Source organism: Daldinia vernicosa (genome assembly GCF_022497035.1).
Source record: "Daldinia vernicosa strain CBS 139.73 unplaced genomic scaffold F5Y00scaffold_22, whole genome shotgun sequence".
NCBI lineage: Eukaryota > Fungi > Ascomycota > Sordariomycetes > Xylariales > Hypoxylaceae > Daldinia > Daldinia vernicosa.
In genome coordinates, this window is record NW_025953938.1 from 121,737 (window position 1) to 135,243 (window position 13,507).

Sequence of the window (13,507 nt, forward strand, 5' to 3'; positions counted from 1 at the left end):
CGAGTATCCAGAGCGAGGGGTAGTAATTGTTGATATTGAAATCTAGGTAAGTGCAACGTTCACGTCAGCCATACACGGTGGTAATTCGCTTCGCTACTAGGTATAGCTCTCGGCCTTAGCCAGGGGTTAGTTTATCGTATGGTGGGAGTATCCTATTACCACCTAGTATATCCTTATGTCCAGAATCACTAAAGTATGCGGTTAACGATGTCGATATAAACTACACCTAGCTTAGTTCCGTCCAATCCAAGGTTCCTTAGCAGCTAGTAGATATGTACTTAATGTTCGAAGGATTATAAGCGAGTAGTATGATATGCGAGCAAGAGATTGTACGATATGAGTAGAGCAAATTTGATTGGGTAGTGTCGACAATATATAGCCTCTATTTATCACCTGGAAGTTATGGCTGTACGGCTAATCTTGTATCAACATCTGCATTCAGTGCTGCAGATATGCAGATATGCCATATGCAGCAGTGCTAGAAAGTAAAAAGAAAATGTAAAAAAGCTCGGAACCAGATTCGAACCCAGGACCTACGAAAAACTACTTTGTAAATGTCGTACTGTCAAGTCACGGGCATACCGGTCCAGCATATGACACCACGGTGCAGTTGTTCTCTAGCCTCATGTCACCCAGGGATACTTCCTTTTTACGGGGTCGGCTGATAGGTTCGCTGCTATTAGGATATATAAGTCTTACTTTCTAAGCATGTACTTTGGCAGTTGTATCACGTTGCTTAGGAGATTTGCTTCTGGCAACCATTTCGGTCCCGCATAGCGACGTCGTCAACAATGACATTGTGGTATGAGATAAGACGTCCGCACATTTTCTCAATGATGGTTGCCAGCGCATAATAGGACATTATATCAATATCATACAAAGTTAAGCCATATGATTCAAAGTCTTAACTACGCAAGGTATTAAAGAGATGAAATACTAAACAGACGGTAAGTGTTACCACAGGGTCTTTGTTGTAGGTAAGCAAACTAATGGTTGACAAAGACATTATACAAGGACGAGAGGGTACGAGCAACGGAAAATAAGCCCCATACGACATCTCGGGCTATTTTAAAGCCACGGGACGATCCCGGGTTTGATCGTCCCGTCTTTCTCCATTAAGCAATCACTTGACCTACAAGTCTTTTTCTCGAAACGATACTGGTTAAGCCATCTCTTGTTCAACAACCGTGCTGTTCGCAGCCGTATTCCGGAAATCCCCTCTTGGTTTAAGCCAATTTGGACAATGGATACCCATACGTCACCATGCTCATGCTCATGCACCACTCATCTCACGAGACGCAGAAGTATGCTGCGCAAGATTCTGGCGTTACGAAAACCAACCATAAAGCGAACTCGATCCGGAAGATGCTCAGAATGTAAGACAGCACCGCATCGTGAAGGCCAAGTCATAGATCAGCTTCCGAAGGACGTTGAACAACTCGCGGGAAGAACACATCCTCGGCAAGATGTGAGAGGATACGATGCCGGTGACATAGCGTGCCGCCTCGCGGTTATTTCGATGGTAGCTAGGTTTACCAATGGCTTGGAGCATGAAGAAGAGGTCGATCTTTCTGAGAGGGTCTATACCCAGCTCAAGATGGAGGGCAGCCCGTTGGTCGATATGAGGTGGATGGGCGGCTTGGATGATCTTCCAGATTGGGTGTTTGAGCACCTCCATACGGTTATGAAGAATCAACTCGGGTCGTCTTATAACGGTTATGACGAACCCAACGAGGAGTAAGTCTTCATTTAGTTGAACCATGAATATGGTAAGTACCCCTAGGTAGGTACGCCTTGTGTTCGTTGCCCAGTCAGGGTGATGATGTAGCATTTAAGTATTGATTTAAGTGTTAAACATATTAAGTATACCATTGGCTTACTTTTATGTGTGTTATTGGGTTTAACTCTTAATAAAGCAATTTTATTATTATTCAAATCAGTCCCGGTATTAACACACTGTCTTCAAACAAGTCTAAACAAAGATGATGGCTGGATTGAGCTAGTATACGAACATGTATAATAGTAGAAGAGGTTTAATAGTATCAAGCCTTATTATAGCACGCTTACAGTCCCGCATAGTAGCCGTCAGCCTAATACCTATCATGTCGATGGTTGAGGCTCGACTTGTACCTTCTTCGCCGGCCTCATCATAAAACTTTCAAGACGATTTCCATTGTCGAGAGGAACCGTATCCATTAGGTCAAACCCATGTTTTGCATAAAGGGGGGCTCCAGCTGGACTGGCTGCAAGGAAAGCTTCGAGACCTGCGTCGTCGGCTCTAGCTATACCCCATCTCAGCAACTGCTTACCCGCACCTTTCCCCCGAGAATCCCCTCGAACGCCTAGAATATCTAGATACCAATGCGGACGGCTCTCCATGATCTTCTTGTGCATTTCTCCTACGGTCCCGAAGAATTCTTCGGCACAGGCCAGGTCAGCATCTTTGGGCCAGCTATAGGCTGCCGGTGGTGGAGGGGAGGATTCTGTCGTGAAGAACTCGCGCCATATTCCAAATGCGATGATCCTTTCCGGCGTCGCAGAATTTGGGTCAGTCAAAACCAGGAAATGCTCGGTTGGCTTTTGCAGGCCAGAAGCCAGCGGGTCTAGCCAAAATTTTCGCACATGCTCTGGATTTGAATTGAATACTCGTCGAGTTACGGGGTGGTCCCCGAATGCATCGAAATAGACTTCAATGAGAGATGGGATGTCCGAATGAGTAGCCTCCCGTATTTTGTACGACATTTCGGTTTTGAGAAGTGAGGTATGTAACTCCAGCACTAATACTGCGTCACTGCAATGATAAAGCCGACAAGAGGAAAAGAGGTTTGGCGGGAGAGAAGAATTTGTGATAGTTGGCAATGTTCGCTGGGATAGGCTTGATTTATTGTTATCAAATCCTTCAACCGCTAATGTGTTATGTTTAATACCTCAAAGCCATCGCATAAAGTTGGATCCTAGCGGCTGTTGGTAAGCTGAAGACTTATAGACTTATCTGTATACTACGATTGAACCCGATGAACGTAGGATCTTGAGTATGACTCACCGGTGGCTTATTCCTATGACACCTTACTGGCCTATATTGTCGTTTATGCTGAGCAACCAACAGCAACAATTTCGTATTTGGTATGGTACCAAGGCGCAGCCATACGACTCGTACGATGTGAGACTATTGATAATAGATGTTGGATTCCTAACGTCGGGTTTAAACAAGGATTGCCGCGAGACGACGGACAGTAAGGGGTGGTTTACTAATCCTTAGTCCTACATCTCTCCAATAGCCTTTTGGCTACATGAATAATCTAGGTGTCAATTTCATTGAGAGAATGCGATCTCGGTGATTTCGTATGAGGAACGGATACTGCGGACCCCGCAGCAAGTTGGGGGTTCTTTGGACCGTCCAGAATACTTTACATATATTATGAACCGTATAAATTAGAAGCAAATACAAATCTTCCTATCTATACAATCACGGCCTGGAGATAATGGAACTTTGAGGTTTAAATTTATAGTACATAATCACCATAACCGCTGTGGCAAGATCTGGGGGGCCAAGTCTGATAGACAAGGGCATTTCTTGTATTGGAAGGTAAAGCTAGACTCTTAAGGCCTACTCTATAGCGTTATTCAAGACAGCAAGTAGATTGACGATCTATTCGTTTTGTGAGGGGTTTCGGTTGCACTTTGATCTAGCGTCAGTCTAAGAACTTCCCCAGATCTTCGCCAAGGTGAGAATATCCGGGCAAGGGGCTAGCTAACCTATTTAGACCCCGGCAATGCATGTATTACATAGTGCATTCTCTACTTAAACATGTGCTTGAAGCCATATATCGGTGTCCTGGTAGAGGATAAATAACTGCGTTGTTTCTAATTGGAAGATATAGGGTGGTGACGGACTAGGAAATATGGCCGGATCTTGCAGATTCCCTTCTAGGTCATGCTGATAATACCCCAAATCTAAGGTATAATGGAGTAGTGGCAACTGACTACTAAGATGCTACGTCTTTAAATGGACAAGAGAGCCCAGATAAAACTCCGAGAGGGTGTTCTTTCGTCTTAAACTTCACTATCCCCAAAGCCCCATGATGACTTGGTTCTTATTCTTAGTAGCGAACTTATCGACACTGGTCGGTAACGTTCTGTCATCGCCGCCGCCACTTGTTGAGAGGACATGGAACAACACCAAGTATGGTTGTAAGTGCTATATAGGTGATGATTGCTGGCCGAGCGATGGCTCCTGGGCCAAACTGAATTCAACGGTGGATGGGAACCTCCTAGTGAATATCCCGCCGGGTGCATCTTGTCATAACGTAAGTCATCGTACAAATAAGTTAGGATATGTTTAAATAGCCAGTGAGAGGAAGCACACTGACTTAAACCGTCTAAGACGTTTGATGGCCCTCTTGGTACGGTTCAGACCTATGATGCTGCCGCTTGCGCGGAGGCGACGGATAAATGGTCTGATGAATCATGGACGTGAGTTTTCTAGTCGAGTCTAAGACGATATACTGACATAGCGGCACAGCGTCGAGAAACCTGCAGCGGAATTATGGACATATTTCACGAATGACACTTGTCGTCCTACTAGTAACCCTGCCGCGCCATGCACCCTTGGCTACTATGGAGTGTATGTGATACGAGCTCAGTCTAAAGACCATATCAAGGCAGGCGTGGATTTTGCTAGGGAAAATAGCTTGCGCTTAATTATTCGAAATACGGGTCACGACTTTATCGGACGTAGCACTGGCTGGGGAGCGTTGGTCATAAATACGCATAGCTTCCAAGATGTCGAGTTCACTACCGAGTACGGCGGTCCTGGTGATTACGAAGGAGGTGCCGTAACAATTGGGGCCGGAGTCCAGGGTCGAGCGCTGCTCACTCAAGCTCACGCCCAGAACCCACCTGTGATGGTCTTAACGGGGGAATGTCCAGTGAGTCAATGAAGTCTAGGGCAATAAATAGAAGCTAATGAGTTTGCAGACTGTTGGCGTGGCTGGCGGGCTTGTCCAGGGCGGTGGCCATGGACCCCTCACACCACTGTATGGACTGGTCGCTGATACTGCATTGTCTTTTGACGTGTTGACGGCGGATGGCGAATATCTGACTGCAAATTCCGACGAGAATCCCGATCTCTTCTGGGCTTTGAAGGGAGGCGGACCGTCTGCCTTTGCTGTTGTACTTTCGGTGACCCTTAAGACGTTCCCGGAACAGAAGGCAGCCGGTGTCTTCATCAATATCAACTCAACGCTTACTAGCGATGTAGATTTATTTTGGGAGGGCGTCAGGTCGTTCCACAAGTATTCAAACGAAATCGTGGCGGCTGGTCTATACGCTTACTTCGAACTTATGCCATTGCGCCTGCATGTCCAACCCATAGTCGGAGTCGGGAAGACTTCAGCGGAAGTGGAAGCCATCCTCCAGCCTGTGTTTGGCGAATTCAAAGCTAAAGGCATTCCTTACGACACCGGTAGCAAGGATTTTGATACGTTATTCGATCTGTATAGTGACTTATTCGAAGATGAGACGGCCGGCACTACGGCTCTTACAGGCGGATGGATGTTCACTCACCAGGACGTCGAAGAAAACAGTGACGAAATTATCGAGGCGTTTAAGACTGTCACGTCACCACGGGATGACTTGAAGGACCAGGGATTTCTCATTGGCCATCTCTGGGACGCTGGTCTGAATACGCCGGTTTCAAATAGCGCAACGAACCCGCGGTTTAGACAGTCTACAGATTTTGCCATCGTCGGGCTAACAGTCCCGGACGGTGCAACTTGGGCTCAGAAAGAGGACTTGCAGGATGTGCTAACCAACATCCAAGATGCCGCGATGAGGAAAGCTGGGCCGAATGGATGTGCTTATGTTAATGAGGTACGTATGCCCGGACAAATGCGAAATATACGACTACCATAACGCTGATAACCTTCGTAGGGAGACCCGTATCAACCTGATTGGCAAGATCATTTCTGGGGCTCTGAATATCCGAAATTGTTGGAAACTCGTAAGAAGTGGGATCCTCACGGTGTCTTCTATGCCGTGTCAACTCCGGGAACTGAAGACTGGGAGGTTATTGAATACGGTACAAGATTATGTCGAAAATATTGAATGACTACCGGTGCTCATCAACTCTAGACTGGTGCGTTGAACGGCGAGTTGAGTGTAAGTAGACGATAGAATGGTAGAATGAGAGGAATAAAGACCATTAGAAGTTGCCGCGCGTATCGCTTCACTCAGATTGATAACTTGTTGGTCAGCTTCCATGATTGAGGTTTTGCGACGCGTCCATCCTATGCTTGTGGAATAACTGGTTTCGCTAAGATTAGGTTGTTTAAACTAGACCGAGCCTTCATTTTAAAGAGAGATTACAATAAGATATATCTTCTGATGGTATATGATAAAGGGATAAATTTATTTCTATTCGTAGAGACGCTCGACGTGTTGAGCTGACGCGATATTTAAAACATCTCACTTAATTGCATAAACGATGCTATCTGTGCAACCATCGGTGCACGTGACGTCAGCGTATGCAAATCTTGACTTATTTATGCAGCTACCCGGTCGGGGAGATCCTTACCCAAAGCTTCCACTAAGCAGAACCCCACCATCGACATCCATTAACATTCATCAACGCTGGACATCGCATGAGGGTAATAAATTAGATGAGCTACAACACAAGGATATGAAGTGAAGTGGTTGCCTATCGTAATGCAAACAAGCCTTCATACGGAATGCCATTTCCCCTATTCATAAAGTAGAGAGATGCGTGATCCGACTTGAGGCAAACTTCAACGTCGCGTCCAGACCAACTGCGACCCTTCGAGATACCTTGCTTGATATTACGAGATAAGAGCTGGCCCTTAACTGTTTTCGAGCACAAAATGACAGACCTCGAGGCGTCTGTACCTAGCTTGGGAATGTCTACTGACGTTCGAAGCGAACTGAAGAAACCTAAGAAGAAAAAGGTGCTCCTTATGGGAAAGAGCGGTTCCGGAAAGTCGAGTATGAGGAGTATTATATTTAGCAACTATATCGCCAGGGATACTCGGCGTCTGTAAGTCAAAACTCTACCCGCCTTACCACCTATAGACAATTTGACTTATGTGTTATATTAGCGGTGCGACGATCGATGTCGACCTCTCGCACGTCAAATTCTTAGGGAACTTGACCTTGAACCTCTGGGACTGCGGTGGCCAAGAAGCTTTCATGGAGAACTATCTATCTCAGCAGCGTGTACATGTCTTCTCCAATGTTGGGGTGCTTATATACGTCTTCGATATAGAATCTCGAGACGTAGACCGAGATATGGCTACATACGTATCCATCATCTCCGCCCTAACCCAATATTCACCTACCGCGAAGGTCTACGTGCTAATTCACAAGATGGATTTGATCACCCCGCACGCCCGTGAGGCTGTTTTCGTCGACCGCGTTCGGCTAGTCAGACAGAAGACCGCCGAGTTCATCCAAGCGGCAGGCTACACGGGCGAGTTAGATCTCATCCCCTTCGCAACCTCCATATGGGACCAGTCTCTATACAAGGCGTGGGCAAGCATCATCCACGACCTCGTGCCAAACCTATCCGTCATCGAGTCGCAGCTAGGCTCCCTCGGAGCGTTGATCGAAGCCGAGGAGCTGCTATTGTTCGAGAGGACGAGTTTCCTTGTCGTATCAAACTGGACGTCGGAAGAAGGGCAGAACAACCCTACGGGAGATCGACAAGAGCGTATCTCAAACATCCTCAAGCATTTCAAGCAAAGCATCAGTCGCTTTACCGGTACTCCCCGCAATGCCGAGCAGTTCACTCTGATGGTAAGTAGTTGCATGCCCAGCTGCACACTTCTCCTCGAGTAGCTCAGTGTTAGCTTGAAGTAATAGAATACCGACGAATCGCTAACGAAATAACTAGGAACACAAAGCGGGATCTAGATTCTCCATGTTCGCTTGCAAATTCACAACCAACACTTACCTCATGGTTATTCTCCCACCCGGAGAAGCGAGGTTCAATTCTGCCAAGCTAAATTGTCAGATTGCCAGAGAGAGCTTCAAGTTCCTCGACGGACCTGTGACTCCAGGCCAGACCTTTAATTAGCAAACCGATCCAGACGAGCGAGGCCATGCGTACCTTCTAAGTTACTCGAACTCGAGTACCTTTTGTATTTGCTTCTCATATCTCCGTCATGCATTTCGACATATCACTGTAAGCAGCGGAAACTGATTAGCTTCCACTATAGCACTGTAGACCCCAAGTCGAATACTCCTATCTGATCGCATACAATAAACCGACGAGTTCTCTAGACACAAGCGACCTCAACAACAGGGAATTTTAGTCTACAATATTCCGCTGATAAAATTGCCGATGTCTAATGTCAAGACCCCGCTGCATTCTTCGGCCGCGGGACATTTACCAAATCCAGGGCGTGATGCCTCAATATGGCTCCACCCTTAGTATGAGCTGTTATGAACGATGTTTTTCTTGGTGAGAGCTGTGATAGTCGCATCTCATATAGTCAAGACACGTTTATCAGTTGCGATGCTTTTATTGGCCCCGAGGCCGACTCCGGGGAGAGGTAGTAGTTTAGGCGCGGCGGTCTTGGTCCCTGACGATCGGCAGACGTCCTGAATTAGGAAGGTTAGTCGTCGCAGCAAACCAACCAATCAAAGCGTCAATTACGTGGTATGCCATGCACGATTTTGATGAAAGGGTAGCTGATACCCACGGACTTAGATCGATTTTGAATTGGGTACTTTGGAATGTAAAGACATGATAGTCTTATTCATCAATAGTCTTATTCATCGAAGCTTAACCTGTTTATCGTTACCAAGAGGTTTATTTCTAAGTCTACTTCGTACCTTGAGCTCGTAAAGTAAAAGTGAAGATGAACTCACATGCTTTCTGCCCTTCCTGTGTAAGACGCTAGCTGCTGAAGATCGTCGCCCCGTCCAGATCTCAGCACGACTTTGATACCACCCTCGACTTGTTCAATACGGCAGGTCAGACTCAGCTTCGCACTATGTAACGCAATGATTGCCATGTCTTTGATATGCTCTTGGTACAGCACGCCCCGTCGCTGCTAGCCGCTCTTCGTGCTATCATTCTCCTATGAAAGTCCGGTTCCTTGAGACCTGCTTGGCTATCTACGCTAATTGGTCCGAATATGGTCACTTCGGGAACTTGGCGATTGCGGTTGGCCATGTATATGTAACATGTGGTGTTAATACAGGTAGGAGAGATCGACGGACGTCTATATAAACTACTGGTCACAGGCTTTAAGAACCATTGTCCATGTAAGACATCGGATAGCTGGTTAGGTGTTACTAGGTAACCCACTGAATTTGTGTCTATCCGCCTGGCTCGGAACGTAACCAAACTGTCCAACCTCAATATCTTCATCATGAGGTTCTCATTCACCTTCGGCGGTCTCCTATCCGCGAGCGCCGTGCTGGCCGCGCCGGCGCCAATTCCGGTTGCCGAGCCCGCTCCCATGCCCATGCCTACTCCCGTTAGTAATCGCCTTGCCCTATCCATAAATGCAACAACAGCTCTTTCAAAACTGACAGATGTAATTAGCCTGGCATCCCGTCTGCCTCGTCAGCTAAATCTCAACTCGCAAGCTTGACCGTCAAGGCGGCGGTCGACGACGGAGGATACCAGCGGGACTTGTTCCCGACGTGGGACACCATCACGGGAACCTGTAACACGCGCGAGTACGTTCTCAAGCGCGACGGCGCCAACGTCCAGGTCGGCTCTGACTGTTACCCAACGAGCGGCACGTGGACCAGTCCCTACGATGGTGGGAAGTGGACGTCCCCGTCTGATGTGGATATCGACCACATGGTGCCTTTGAAGAATGCCTGGGTTGTATGTATTTCATGCTTTACCTGTTTCTCATCGTTTAACTAATTCTATGTAGTCCGGGGCGAACAAATGGACAACTGCCAAGCGCGAGCAATTCGCCAACGATGTTGATCGACCACAGCTCTGGGCCGTAACGGATAACGTTAACTCATCCAAAGGCGACAAATCTCCCGATACCTGGAAGCCGCCTCTAACAAGCTTCTATTGCACTTATGCGAGCGCTTACGTCGCCGTCAAGAGCTATTGGGGCCTAACTATCACGTCGGCTGAGAAATCGGCTTTAAGTGACATGTTAGGAACTTGTTAGGTATTCTATGATATGTAGAATATAAGGGGTTTGATGGCGTTAGAACTTAGAAAGACTGGTGGCTTGTCTTCATTCTAGAATCTACAATATACATCAACGAAGAGAAGGCAATAAAATATGAATATAATTGATTTTCATAGACTTTGACTTATGCCTCGCGATCAAATCATCCCTTGAATTATCGCAATAAGAGGTAATATTCTCTTAATATCTATGCGTAGCTGCATCGTGTCCCATTAAAAGATAGCAGGACAACTCATTTAGCAACTATAGCTCTATTGTTTAACGAACACACGGCTCATCCATTCCTAACGTTGCTTCTGCGCTTATTTGTTCTTCTTCACCATGGCCGTACCGCCCTTCTTGAACTCAGCCATTTCGCCTAGTACTAAAGACTTGTCCGTGTGATCTTTGTTGGGGAACGTCGTAGCCAACACCCATCCACCAGCTCGCAACTCTGGAGAGGATCGGGAGATGAAGTCATATACGTCATTGACCGTATGCGACGTGTTAAATCGAGCCGGCAATCGCGTACCGTCAGGCATCTGGATTCGGATCATGATCGTGGGCTGAGAGTCGTCTACAGCCGTACTCGGCGCCGTCGACTGTGCTGCTGCCGGCGTGCTTAAAGTCGACAAGGTTGGTAGAGTTGCGGCGGCCGTGGAGGCGGTAGCAGATTCTCCCGGAACTGGGCTTCCTAGGCGGCGACCCTCGCCGCTGAACGGCTTGTACACTTTAGGGAGTTGTCGGTAGTTCTCGTCGTGCTGCTGAAGCTTGACATCGAGAGGCTCGTCAAGCCTCACGTTCATCAAGTGGATAGGAGCACGGCCCTGCTGTATCATACGCAAAGCCTCGGTGTTCTCGGGATCGTCAAAGCGGCGTAGCTCTCCGTCGTCGACGCTGAAACCATCACGCCATAGATGTAATGTTCGTTCTTGAACCTTGCCCGTAGGACGCGGACGACTAGCGGAACCGGCAGCCCCGAGAGGGTCTGGAATCGTGCGGCTAGGGGCGCCCTCGCCACCGAGAGTTTGTCCGGCGCCGCGGAAAGAAGTCGCGCTGGAAGGGCCAGCATGGGAAGAAGCCTCGGGACGCTGCGAATTACTGAAAAGTCTGGAGTTAGCCTATCGCTAAGCGAATCGAGAAATGAACATAATTACCCCGCAGCAGCATCCGCAAGAAGATCGTTCACGAGTTGTCTACCGTCGCGTTGACTCGGGTCTTGAATAGCAAGCCCGCTCTTCTCACCGCCAGCGTATGTGTCCCTATGCGAGTCATCATCTTCGTCGTCGTCGTCGTCATCATGATCGTGTCCGTGGCCGCCACCGAGCGAGCTTAGTGTGGCAAGTCCTTTCTTCTTGGGTGCTCTCTTGGAGGAGCTGGACGTGGTAGGAATAGACTGCGGGGCGGGACGTCCATCGAGAGTACGAGGGCCAGTATAGTTACTATAGTCTGCAGAGGCGGATGCGGAGGCGGAGGCAGAGGCAGAAGTATTCAGAGGAGCACCTGCGTCATCTTCTTCCTCGTCGGCGAAGTACGCTTGGGCTGCGGCGGGGAGATCCCAATTGTTGGCAGAAAGGTATTGGGTGGCCTAGATGAAAAGGTAATGTGTTAGCTAAAGTGAGACGATGAAGGATGAAGCTAGCTATTAGCTGCTTAGAATCGGGTCATGTACCTGTTCGGTAGAAATTCCGGCCATGGCCATGAGCTCGCTTGTAAGAGCATCGTGATCTACGCTGCTCGACATTGTGCTCAGAAAGGGTGGGGGAACGAAAGGGAAATAATGAAAGGTCAGAAAATTTGTTGTAGATGATAAGAGCCTCAGCTTCAGTAGCCTTGAGGAATAAAGAATAAGGAACTAAATCTTTAATGTGACGTTTGCTGCTAGAAGGTACGTCCCCTAAGTTAGATTCTTAGGCAACTTCAGCAACGACGTCAAGCTCTCCACAGTAGCCTAATCGAGTCGAGTCGAATTGATTACTTCAGTGTTTGATTATGTACTTACGTGGGGAGTTGCGGGGTGTGCGCCTCCTGTTGTTACTATGTATGTCTGATTAGCTAAAGCCCCTCCATTAACGAAAATGACGAACAGCTGCCCTGGTTCGGTACCTACAGCTGTGTCAGTTTCCGACGTACATTAGGTATTGTACATAATGTAGGTGGATCCCTACTGTGACGTAACTAGCCTATCTAGGTAGAATCTGTGCTAGTTCTTTACTCTGATAGGTTTAAATCTGTAACAACATTTCTAGCTGCCGATATTAACATAACATTAATGTTAATGCCGGATCTCAATGTTGAGCCCTCCAACCATTTCAACTTTGAAGTATTCAGGTGGCCAAGATATCTGAGATCCGCCAGCTCTCATTAACCAACACAACAACTAGCGACATGGTACCTTAGAGTTAACGTGGATTATTATATCGGCATCATCTTCTCTCTAACATTACAGCCATGTCTTCCGAAGAACCCCTCTCAGGGTCAGGCGTCACGATGCGCTCCGACAGCGAGCAATATTCGGCCGGCGAAGACCTACTATCCTCGCCACCTTTGTCTTCCTCTCCACCCGTAGTCCTCTATAAGCCTCCCACCGTCTGGTCTATGCTCCGAGGCGTAGCTATTAACCTACTATTACCATTCATCAACGGCATGATGCTGGGGTTTGGCGAGCTGTTTGCGCATGAGGCTGCTTTCAGGTTAGGATGGGGAGGTACAAGGGTAAGTAATGCCACAGGATTAGGAGCTACGTGTGACTGTTTACAGAAAATATTAACTCTGTTGCATAGGTCTTCCCTCTCTCCCGGCGGAGAGCACATCCTATCGGTCCAGGTATCGAAATCCGCAACCGACCTAAACCGGGACCTGAGCTACAAGACCTGACGAGCCTCGAATAACGGACGAGACGGTCTGCTATCTATACACGGGTAGAGATAAAATGAGGGAATATGCCACTCAGGCTTATGTATTGTCTCAGATACCGATAGGAAACATTAGAAGGGATGGATGAATGACGAAAGGGAAAAACGAAAGGTATCGTGTTAAGATATTACTCATGTATAAACCCCCTTTTCGTAAGAAATTATAATTGCACAAAGCTCTAAATAGAATAATCTAAAACCCAGTGTTTCGAGACTATGCTAGTGCTAATGCCTATATGAATATTCAATAACAAATTTGGTATCTGATGAACAATAAGAAATAAATACCTCTTGCTATGTAAAGATTGCACCTTCATAAGCACTACATAGCTAGGTACCTAACCTATCTATGTAGAGGTATCAACACCAAGAAACCACAGCATATATCACGGCCGATGGTAAAAGCTGAGATACGTAATCAAATCG

General features: G+C 47.3%; 7 protein-coding genes across 7 annotated transcripts; 5 read left to right on the forward strand and 2 right to left on the reverse strand.

Annotated features, from left to right (window-relative positions):
• Positions 1-609: 609 nt before the first annotated feature.
• Positions 610-1,876, forward strand: F5Y00DRAFT_236401 (uncharacterized protein). The gene is made up of 2 exons (XM_048007695.1): positions 610-947; positions 1,003-1,876. The coding sequence occupies exon 2, from the start codon at positions 1,244-1,246 to the stop codon at positions 1,739-1,741; it is 498 nt and encodes a 165-aa protein (XP_047864957.1). The 5' UTR covers positions 610-947; positions 1,003-1,243; the 3' UTR covers positions 1,742-1,876.
• Positions 1,877-1,899: 23 nt separating this feature from the next.
• On the reverse strand, positions 1,900-3,286 carry F5Y00DRAFT_236402 (acyl-CoA N-acyltransferase). Its single transcript, XM_048007696.1, has 2 exons — positions 3,044-3,286; positions 1,900-2,954 (listed from the first exon to the last, which is right to left on the reverse strand). The coding sequence occupies exon 2, from the start codon at positions 2,740-2,742 to the stop codon at positions 2,101-2,103; it is 642 nt and encodes a 213-aa protein (XP_047864958.1). The 5' UTR covers positions 2,743-2,954; positions 3,044-3,286; the 3' UTR covers positions 1,900-2,100.
• Positions 3,287-3,477: 191 nt separating this feature from the next.
• On the forward strand, positions 3,478-6,338 carry F5Y00DRAFT_236404 (FAD-binding domain-containing protein). The gene is made up of 6 exons (XM_048007697.1): positions 3,478-3,691; positions 3,765-4,307; positions 4,385-4,473; positions 4,523-4,928; positions 4,978-5,871; positions 5,932-6,338. The coding sequence occupies exons 2-6, from the start codon at positions 4,080-4,082 to the stop codon at positions 6,103-6,105; spliced, it is 1,791 nt and encodes a 596-aa protein (XP_047864959.1). The 5' UTR covers positions 3,478-3,691; positions 3,765-4,079; the 3' UTR covers positions 6,106-6,338.
• A 255-nt stretch (positions 6,339-6,593) lies between these two features.
• F5Y00DRAFT_236410 (Gtr1/RagA G protein conserved region-domain-containing protein) lies at positions 6,594-8,838 on the forward strand. Its single transcript, XM_048007698.1, has 3 exons — positions 6,594-7,051; positions 7,113-7,809; positions 7,907-8,838. The coding sequence occupies exons 1-3, from the start codon at positions 6,879-6,881 to the stop codon at positions 8,087-8,089; spliced, it is 1,053 nt and encodes a 350-aa protein (XP_047864960.1). The 5' UTR covers positions 6,594-6,878; the 3' UTR covers positions 8,090-8,838.
• A 118-nt stretch (positions 8,839-8,956) lies between these two features.
• F5Y00DRAFT_269689 (uncharacterized protein) lies at positions 8,957-10,163 on the forward strand (the record flags this gene model as incomplete). Its single annotated transcript, XM_048012487.1, has 3 exons — positions 8,957-9,500; positions 9,569-9,859; positions 9,912-10,163. Exons 1-3 carry the CDS (start codon positions 9,393-9,395, stop codon positions 10,161-10,163), a joined length of 651 nt encoding a protein of 216 aa, XP_047864961.1. The 5' UTR covers positions 8,957-9,392.
• A 147-nt stretch (positions 10,164-10,310) lies between these two features.
• Positions 10,311-12,139, reverse strand: F5Y00DRAFT_72367 (SEP-domain-containing protein). The gene is made up of 3 exons (XM_048014067.1): positions 11,839-12,139; positions 11,324-11,754; positions 10,311-11,267 (listed from the first exon to the last, which is right to left on the reverse strand). Exons 1-3 carry the CDS (start codon positions 11,908-11,910, stop codon positions 10,490-10,492), a joined length of 1,281 nt encoding a protein of 426 aa, XP_047864962.1. The 5' UTR covers positions 11,911-12,139; the 3' UTR covers positions 10,311-10,489.
• A 278-nt stretch (positions 12,140-12,417) lies between these two features.
• Positions 12,418-13,496, forward strand: F5Y00DRAFT_236413 (mitochondrial import protein). The gene is made up of 2 exons (XM_048007699.1): positions 12,418-12,881; positions 12,950-13,496. Exons 1-2 carry the CDS (start codon positions 12,618-12,620, stop codon positions 13,055-13,057), a joined length of 372 nt encoding a protein of 123 aa, XP_047864963.1. The 5' UTR covers positions 12,418-12,617; the 3' UTR covers positions 13,058-13,496.
• The last annotated feature ends 11 nt before the right edge of the window (positions 13,497-13,507 follow it).

Bases quoted from the DNA above. Each gene is read 5' to 3' on its own strand.
- F5Y00DRAFT_72367 (XM_048014067.1), bottom strand. From the start codon at position 11,910: ATGTCGAGCAGCGTAGATCACGATGCTCTTACAAGCGAGCTCATGGCC. The intron at 11,755-11,838 runs GTACATGACCCG...CTTTTCATCTAG, and splicing joins CCGGAATTTCTACCGAACAG to GCCACCCAATACCTTTCTGC. The intron at 11,268-11,323 runs GTAATTATGTTC...CAGACTTTTCAG, and splicing joins CTTGCGGATGCTGCTGCGGG to TAATTCGCAGCGTCCCGAGG.
- F5Y00DRAFT_236402 (XM_048007696.1), bottom strand. From the start codon at position 2,742: ATGTCGTACAAAATACGGGAGGCTACTCATTCGGACATCCCATCTCTC.
- F5Y00DRAFT_236404 (XM_048007697.1), top strand. From the start codon at position 4,080: ATGATGACTTGGTTCTTATTCTTAGTAGCGAACTTATCGACACTGGTC. The intron at 4,474-4,522 runs GTGAGTTTTCTA...ATAGCGGCACAG, and splicing joins TGGTCTGATGAATCATGGAC to CGTCGAGAAACCTGCAGCGG. The intron at 4,929-4,977 runs GTGAGTCAATGA...ATGAGTTTGCAG, and splicing joins TCTTAACGGGGGAATGTCCA to ACTGTTGGCGTGGCTGGCGG.
- F5Y00DRAFT_236410 (XM_048007698.1), top strand. From the start codon at position 6,879: ATGACAGACCTCGAGGCGTCTGTACCTAGCTTGGGAATGTCTACTGAC. The intron at 7,052-7,112 runs GTAAGTCAAAAC...GTGTTATATTAG, and splicing joins GCCAGGGATACTCGGCGTCT to CGGTGCGACGATCGATGTCG. The intron at 7,810-7,906 runs GTAAGTAGTTGC...CGAAATAACTAG, and splicing joins CCGAGCAGTTCACTCTGATG to GAACACAAAGCGGGATCTAG.
- F5Y00DRAFT_236401 (XM_048007695.1), top strand. From the start codon at position 1,244: ATGGATACCCATACGTCACCATGCTCATGCTCATGCACCACTCATCTC.
- F5Y00DRAFT_236413 (XM_048007699.1), top strand. From the start codon at position 12,618: ATGTCTTCCGAAGAACCCCTCTCAGGGTCAGGCGTCACGATGCGCTCC. The intron at 12,882-12,949 runs GTAAGTAATGCC...TCTGTTGCATAG, and splicing joins TAGGATGGGGAGGTACAAGG to GTCTTCCCTCTCTCCCGGCG.